General features: G+C 38.1%; 1 protein-coding gene across 1 annotated transcript in view; it reads left to right on the forward strand.

Moving 5' to 3' along the window:
- The window catches only part of ADGRV1 (adhesion G protein-coupled receptor V1), a 539,879-nt gene that overhangs the window by 193,126 nt on the left and 337,610 nt on the right, over positions 1 to 9,143 (forward strand). The window contains exons 66-69 of the mRNA XM_012644750.1: positions 1,289 to 1,424; positions 2,427 to 3,532; positions 6,825 to 6,942; positions 7,841 to 8,012. Of these exons, the coding sequence (XP_012500204.1) occupies positions 1,289 to 1,424; positions 2,427 to 3,532; positions 6,825 to 6,942; positions 7,841 to 8,012 (1,532 nt within the window). The remainder of the gene's footprint in view (positions 1 to 1,288; positions 1,425 to 2,426; positions 3,533 to 6,824; positions 6,943 to 7,840; positions 8,013 to 9,143) is intronic.

A 9,143-nucleotide genomic window follows, 5' to 3' on the forward strand; every position in this document is an offset into this window, starting at 1 on the left:
GAGAGATACCATAGCACGAGAAATGCCTTGGATACTGGGGTTTCTTTAGCCACTGAGTAGGTACCCCTGACCTAACGTATCAAACACTGGCTCCTCTTCATTTCCTTTTGGCATGTCCCCTAAGTTAAAGCTATTTAATTATATTTCTTGTTTATTTTGTAGCCCTTTTTCCCTGCAGAAACTCTTATCTTTTACTCCCCTTCTTTCACTTTGGGTGATAATGCACAGCTCCATATAATTTAGTGGGTTTCTTTTTGCTTTTTGTGTGAGTAACTACTTACTAGGTACAAAAAGATTTATGTGTAGAGATATTGTTTATTAAGGGTGTGTGTATGACTTTGTGCTTACATATAAAATTAATCTTCAAAAGCTTTTGTGAATTTATCATAACACGAATAAGCTAAAAAATTCTCGGACAATAGATCTATATTGTCAAACACGTTCGTTTAGCTTTTTGATCTTTTATAATAAATTTTCAAACACAATGAAAAAGTAAAGTACAACAAACACCCATAAACTCACTGACTGGATTTAGTGGTTGTTACATTCCACCATATTTGTGACATTTCTTTTCTGAATCAATTTAAAATACATAGATTGTGTTATTTAATTCCAAACTACTTCAATATGCATCTCTAAAAATATGCTGGGGTCAGAATTCAAACCAAAGCCTAACAACAAATACACATCAAAGCCTGCCTAGCACCATTCTCTTTTCACTGCTAGATTTTTTAATCGAGCCAGGAAAGAAAAAGAGATAAATGAGAAGAGTAGACAGGGATTGAAAGCAAGGTTTGTGTGATCTAGATGATTTCTTGTAAGTTTATTTACCTCTCTCCCAGCCCTTTTTTCTAAGAGACAGGGTCTCACTATGTTGCCCAGGCTGGAATGCAGTGGCACGATCATAGTTCACTGTAACCGGGAACCCCTGGATACAAAGAATTCTCCCACCTGAGCCTCCCTAGTAGCTGGGTCTACAAGTGTACACCACCACACATGGCTAATTTTTAAAAAAAAAAATTTTTAGAGATGGGGTCTTGCTATGTTGCCCAGGTTGGTCTCGAACTCCTGGCCTCAAGTGATCCTGCTGCCTCAGCCTCCCAAAGTGCTAGGATTATAGGCACAAGCCACCACATCCAGCGCCTCCCCCCTTTTTAAAATATTTTACTTTTTGTGGACTGCAATCGAATTTTGGAAAAGAAAATACTTTACTACATTTTTAAGAGTCGAATCCCAAGTTAAGAACTAAGAAATGATACCCTGCTTTCCCTGTCATGTTTCCTTTCAGGGAGCCTTTCATTCTTCCATGGTGAACAAAGGAAAGAAGTTTTACTGCGGACATTTCCCACCCCTGGTCTGCCAGAGGCCTTCGTTATTCACCTTTCAGGAGTGCAGAGCAGTGCTCCTGGTGGAGCTCAACTTCGGTAAGACCAACCTGATTCTCAGCCAGGAAGTTCTGTGAGGGATCATTTGGAATTTATCAGTCTAAACACGAAAAGGCGTAAGAATTGCTCTCCTTGAAGCAGATGCGGAAACAGTGTTGGCATAGAGCAACACGTGGCTTACATGTAAGGATACCACCAGGGAGGCTGACTTTCAGGAGGGTCCTCACCCACTGCTTGCCTTGAAGGGAGTTCGTCATGTTTGAATTTGTAACTCTGAAATGTGTTCTCTAGACAAACAATTTTCAAGTGGCATATGTATAATCTAAAGCCATATTTGATTCTGCCAACAGATATCCCACACACATAAACATACCTGAACACACGCTAGTGTTGCCCACACATTTCCCTCATTTTATAAATAAGTAAACTAAAGAACAAAAATATCTAGTAACTTTCCCAAAGTGGCACAGCAGGTAAGTGGCAGAGCCAGGACTAAATCCCTAAGTATCGCTCTCAAGTCTGCCCTCTGCTGCTCTAGTCAAGGCCATCCCAGGTGTGAAGAAAGTAAATCGCTTTTGGCCGGAACGTATTTATCAGCAAATATACTGGGTGCGTATACATAATTGTTATAGATAAATAGCAAAATAGAATAAAATTAAACTCAAAAGAGCCACTGGTTTAAACAAGTAACATTACCCACTGTAATGCCTTATTCTTGCTCTTAATCACTTGGGTAAATCAGGTATTTTCAGCTGATTCCCAGAAGACGTCTCTCTTTAAAAATAGGTGAGCTGCCGTCATGGTTCTTACTGAGCATGCTACCCCAGGCCACCGCTCTTGCTTTAGCTCGGGCTTGTTAGGTCTTGTCCCTGCTATTGCAGCTCCTGTTCTGACATTTCTTGTGCTCTCACTTATCAAGCAGTAGGTCATTGTTAAGATGCTGCCTCCATGAGCAGCATCTTAAATCCATGAAAGATCAATCTCTACAGTGGTATTCCTATTTTTTATCAATTCCCTCATAGTTTAATATTTTTTTTCCAGATCGGGTTTCACCGTTGCTGAAATTGAACCAATGGGAGTCTTCCAATTTTCCCCTAGTTCAAGAAATATCATCGTGTCAGAGGATACACAGATGATCAAATTACATGTGCAAAGACTGTTTGGGTTCCACAGCGATCTTATCAGAGTTTCCTATCAGACAACTGCAGGCAGCGCTGAGCCCCTGGAAGACTTTGAGCCTGTTCAGAATGGGGAACTTTATTTTCAGAAATTCCAGGCTGAAGTTGATTTCGAAATAATCATTATTAATGATCACCTTCCTGAGACAGAAGAAATTTTCTACATTAACCTCACTTCAGTAGAAAGTAGAGGATTGCAAAAGCTTGATGCTAATTGGAGACCACGCCTGAATCTAGATTTCAGTGTTGCGGTGATCAAAATATCGGATAATGATGACCTGGCAGGAAAGGATGTTTCTTACCCCACGACAACTGTGGACGTAGCAGTTGACACAACTCTCATTTCTGTAGAAACCGACTCCACCGCACACCCTGGCACAAGCAAGACAACTGCCTTTCCACAGCCAACTGAAATGGTTACCACTGTCGCCGAGGCAGCTGGTATATCTGCTGTCCCTGAGAAACTCGTCACCCTTCATGGTACACCTGCCACGTCTGAAAAGCCTGATGTGGCCACTGTAACTGCCAATGTTTCCGTTCATGGAACGTTTAGTCTCGGGCCACCTATCGTTTATGTTGAAGAGGAGAGGAAGAATGGCGCATTCAGTACAGCAGAAGTTCTTATCCGAAGAACTGGCGGGTTGACTGGCAATGTCAGTGTCACAGTTAAAACTTTTGGTGAAAGATGTGCTCAGAAGGAACCAAATGCATCGCTCTTCCCTGATACCTATGGAATTTCCAACCTAACGTGGGCAGTTGAAGAAGAAGACTTTGAAGAACAAACTCTTATCCTCACATTTCTAGATGGAGAAAGAGAACAGAGAGTATCGGTTCAAATTTTGGATGATGACGAGCCTGAGGGGCAGGAATTCTTCTACATGTTTCTCACAGACCCTCGAGGGGGAGCACAGGTTGTGAAGGGAAAGGATGACACTGGATTTGCAGCTTTTGCCACGGTCATTATTGCAGGTATATCTTTGAAGTGTTGGAGACAAAAATGTAGTTTTGTGGTACAGAATTTGTATTAACATCAATTTAACTTAACTTAAGAAGGCGAATTATTGAAGCCACTCCTGGTTATTCATTAAAACATTGTGTTTCTATAGCATGGCCCCATGACATGAACTCATGGTGTTGTTCTGAAGTGCCAGGCTTCAATTTTATGGACTGTAAATGTCACTTAGATCAGAGCCAGATACACAATCTGTAAATCTATGCTTTCACAATATAGGGAACATATTTAATTTCATCATCCAAATACATGATTGCCTATTCTATTTTGAAACCTCATTCTAAATTTGCCAACTACTTCAATAATCTATCCTAAAGTCAAAGCTATCATTGTCAGGAAATATTGTGTCTGTTGTGAAATAGATTAAAACTATTTCCTTTTGTTTTGCTTTTGACCCAAAGCAGTTGATCTATCCATTGTACTATTACATATATGTGTTATAATAGCTTAAAAATTCAGTAATATTTAACAGTTCTTTATACATCTTATAGAACCTTTCGGTAATAATTTGCAGCTTGCCTCTGAAATCATACTATATTTCTTTAAGCAAAATAGATAAATTTGTTAATATCTTACACTAATTAGAATAATGACAGGCCATCTCAAGATTCTTTTCTTTTTAATTTTTATTTTTTATTATAAACCAACAATTTATAGTTAGATACATTTGTAGGGTACATATTGATATTATGATTCATAAATATAATGTAGATTAATTAAATCAAACTGGTTAACCTCTCCATCACCTCAAATACTTAACAATTTTTTGTGCTGAGAACATTTGAAATGTACTCTCTTAGAAATTTGGAAATGTACAGCATTGTGAACTGTATTCACCAGCCTGTGCCATATTTCTCAAAACCTACTTTTAGGATTTGATACTTCCTAGCATTTTGTTTAGCCATTCAGTTACAATTAAGTCATAATTTTGCAATTATTTAACTTCCTTTCATACCCAGCATCATCCCATTTATATTGCCCTGCAAATTTACACCAATTATAACAATACAGTTTATTCCTATTTCTACAGTTTGGCAAGAATATTGTAAATACTACTTCTAAAAGTTATTTACTAATTTTGATTCACATTGGCTTGATGCCATCTACATGTTTCTAATAAAATTAGTTCAGCAGTCAGCATCCTCTTCCCCATTCCACGACATAGATTTTTTTGTTGCAGTTATTTGAATTTGACTAGGGCTGATAGTCAAAATGTTTAGCAATTAGTTTGGCACAGGCCCAATCCGTCAAAATGGTTTCTGGAGGCTCATTGCTGTTCTAAGCAGTACCCCATTAGTTACTGGATCATGGGGAGATCTTGGGGTCCTGGTTAGGGAGGTGGCAGAGGGCTCTTTGGGAGCTCAGGATAGCAGCTAGGTACCAACTGGAATGAAAGTGCTTCCATATTTTATCAGTCATTATGGCATACCGGTGTCTACCCATGCATTAGCTCTGAGCCTAACTCCCCAGGCAAATAGCAACTCAACTGAGCACTGTGAGATTCTCTAGTGTTTACCTTCCCTACATAAGCTACACAGATCATACACACAGCAAACGATAGACTTCTCACCATACCTGTCTCTTAATGTCATGTGATGTAATTGACCTGCCAATACCACCAGGCACGTTTGCATGGCCATAATACCCTAAGTTCCTTTACTCTGTCTGCATATGTTCCCCTAGTTTTTTTCCCCATCTGGCTTTTTTTTTCTTAATAATATTTCTCTTTTAACAAGATTATTAATTTTGCGGATTCCTCTTCTATTTAATCTTTATGATCTTTTCACATTTCTAGAACAAACTTTCAAAATAAATCAGGGAAGAAATAGTTTATGTAGTTTTGGTTTTGATCATTGGCACATTAGAAGCCTGGAATCGTTTTACTAGAAATTTGATATCAAATTTATTATTGTAGATGTGGCAAGGGAAATATTATTTTTATTAGAACCATGCTAGTTGCTATTGCCTTGGGAAAGAAAATGAAGATTCTGCTTGTGAGAAGCTTATAAACTACTTAGAGAGATCAAATCCCCACCCAGGGTGACAAGAAAACAATTGCTGCCAAGGAGAAAAAGTTAATGTCAGGTTCTGAAGCCAGGCTAAGAAGCGATTGTAGTGATTAATTGGCGAGGATGAGGATTGGTAGTCTGACTGAGACAAAATACACATGAGACGTCAGGACAAATGTAGTCCATCACTTGCACGTCCCTAGTAGATGGGATCCACATTTACTTACCCTTCAGACCTGGGGAATAGATCAGGGCTAGTGGCTACTAAGGCTCCCCATCAGGACAGGTAAGTGGTTTTCTGTTTCCTTCTCCCAACCTAGTCCCTAACTTCAGAAGTTCTGTCTCGTTGGAACGTCAGGAATAGGAATTAGATTTCAGGGTGATGGGTACAAGTAGCTTTTGAGGCTGATTGCTTTAGGGTCATTGCTTCTAGGTTCACTTTGCAAAACTGAGTCTTTGAGAGATAGAAAACAAATAGAAAAATAGGAAGTGTACACTGATATTCTTCTAGTCCGAGAAGCTAGCATATGTGCTGGCCAGAATTTGAAGTGACTCTTTCAGTGTAGTATGAACTCTAGGTTTGCTCCAGTTTAAACAAACATTTTTAGCGCAATGGTATCTGTAATCTCCAGTGTTGCTCAGAGGAGATTCTGATATTGGGAGATGCTCAGGAGTTCCTTAAAAGTTCTATTATAATCTCAGGCAAATAACTGCATAGATAGCATAAACAGTCTTTTGGTCGACCCTCTTATATGGAGGTAAATCAGTTAAATGGAGTTCATTTATTCAGGAAATATTTATTATTAATAAATACTCACCATATGCTCAGCACTGTTCTTGGTGCTGCGGATACACCAGTAAATAAAACAGTTGCTGCTCTGGTAGAACTTACATTCTGTGGGGACATACAGACTTTAAACAGATAAACACATATAAACTATCAAGTGCTATCAAATATAAAGTAGGATCTTAACACAGAGACATGAGTATGTGTGTGTCAGAGTAGGGAGTGAGTTTGATGTTTTTTTTTTCTTCTGCTCTTCTATTCTCCAACTGTCAGCCACCTGGACGTTATCATTTTTTAGTCTATTTTTAGTGAAGATCTTTAAAAATGATAGCTCCCCCCGCCACTCACTTGTGAATTTCTCACTTGTATACCATCCGAGCTGGCAAGAATAGTGAAGCATTGGAGATCTTTTAAATTCTTAAATATATTATAGCCCTTCACTTTTCTTTTCAGGGAGCGATCTTCACAATGGCATCATAGGATTTAGTGAGGAGTCCCAGAGTGGACTAGAACTCTGGGAGGGAGCTGAGATGAGAAGACTGCGTCTTGCTGTCACAAGGCAGCCCAACAGGTACATGTGTATATATGACAGTATGTGGGAGATGTAACATCCTGCGTGTCTGTACAGCGTCTAATTTGAATTCATACAATGATAGAGGCAGGATGAAATGTTGATAGAAGACAGTGCAGAATTCGATATGTCTGTTCAGATGCTCTAGTTCTTAATCTGTGATTTAACAGACTTGGTTTATGATTATAACTTAGGGCTACTTTGAACATTTATGCATCATAAAGTACCATACAGATGACAGATCCTGTAGGTCATCACTTCATCACATTTACCGTTATCTCTCACTGTAGACACATAACCATTTTACTGTGAGGGAGACCTGGAGTACCAAAATTTTGCTTGTAACTTAGAGTACCATCTTTTGAACACTCATTACATACGTGTACCAAGTATGCACACATGTACATTTATATGTATTACATTTTCCATTTGGGGCCCAAATATTCTGTGAAAATGTAGGTCACCTTTTTCCCTTTATTTTTATGATAACAACCATTTTTAGCCCAAGTGTTTTTCATTTAGAAAAATTCTTGTTAAAAGACAACCGAGGAGCATTTACTTGAAGGCATGAGTTCTCTATAATTTTTATTTTCACATTTTTTGGTACATAGTAGGCAGAAAATGACCATTTTTTTCACATCCCTGATATTTGGTAGTTCAATAAATACTTATTCATGATTGAATAGAGTGTAATCAAAGAATAGTTGTGTGTAAACCCTAAGCCTTAATTTTCTTATCTATAATGAGGAGAATTGGTCATTTTCAGCATTAGCAGTGGTTAAGTAAGTGCTGTTCTTTGGATGAACAGGTACAGTTAGACACAGTGAATACATTCTCTGTTAGACACCAGGATAATGCCCTCTGCTGCTGCATTTGCATGGGTTTTCTTTGCTCACAGGGCCTTTGAAGATGTCAAGGTCTTTTGGCGAGTCACACTTAATGAAACAGCTACCGTGCTCCAGAAAGATGGGGTAAACCTGATGGATGAACTCCTGTCTGTGTCAGGTGCCACGACATGTACAACGGGTCAAACAAAATGCTTTATCAGCATCGAACTCAAACCAGAGAAGGTAAGAAATGAAGAGGCACAGCATTGTTAACTTCTGATTATATTTTTTTGGAATTAACCATTTCAAAGCCACTTTATTTAAATTTATGTACTGTTTATGTAGAGATTCTTTGTGTCTTGCCTAGCTATAATGTCTAAATCTCTTTACTGGAAAACAGACTTTAGACTTACAATGTATTGCATTGTGAATTTCTGTAAATAAGCTTGTTGGTTTTCTCCTTTTTTGTTTCTTGCCCTTTCCAAGATTCCCCCGGCCCAGCTGCCCACTGTGTGAATGATCCCTTGAGTCATTTTCAGCCAGATAAGATCCTCTGATTACTCTGTTTAGTTTTTTGTATTTATTATATCCATAAATTTGAAAGGTCTTTTACTCTCTCTTTATGTATAGTTAGGGAGTTCAGTTTTGATTATCAAAAGGGCACATAGGCCTTGCTTGGTGAGCCTTTGGATAAATCTCTGTTGGTTCACATTGCACATGGCACTAGGAATCAGGCTTGTTCCCCTTGCTCCAAGGGAATCTGTATTATTCAAATAGTATTGATCACTAATGACCTAACAGAGCCTTGCAGGGCATTTAATAATTGTGTCTGGCTTTTTAAAAATGACTATATGTGATGCTTTAATACTTTAAAGGATTCTTTATTCTTTGTCAACAGCAGAGAAAGCATGCACAAATACAATTACTTCAGAACATATAACTATACCTAGACCTAGTCTAAAATAACAACCCAGTAGGTTTAACTTTTTTCATTTTTTGCTCTACTTGTTTTTTCACTTTTTGAGAATTACTGTAATAGTTACATTGGTCTTTTCTAACGTTATAGTAACATATGTTTTCATACCTTCCTGGGATTTTAATAATTTTTCTGTTTTTAAAAGAGAAAGAATACTTGTCTCAGATCACCAAAGCTTACAGGATCTTAGTTATCACCTCTTTCTTTGTTCTTTGTTGTGGCCATGGATTTTGGTTCTTGTCCAAGCTGTTTCAAAGGAGAAGTCCTGGACATCTGATTGGAATCCATTTTATGACTTCACTTGTTAGATCAATATGCTTTGTAAATTCATACTTTTCAGTTTAATTTTTTAAATACCATGTGTTTTCCCCAGAATGATTTGTTCTTTAAATTTTGCA

Source organism: Propithecus coquereli, unplaced genomic scaffold (genome assembly GCF_000956105.1).
Source record: "Propithecus coquereli isolate 6110/MARCELLA unplaced genomic scaffold, Pcoq_1.0 Scaffold22, whole genome shotgun sequence".
NCBI classification, from domain to species: domain Eukaryota; kingdom Metazoa; phylum Chordata; class Mammalia; order Primates; family Indriidae; genus Propithecus; species Propithecus coquereli.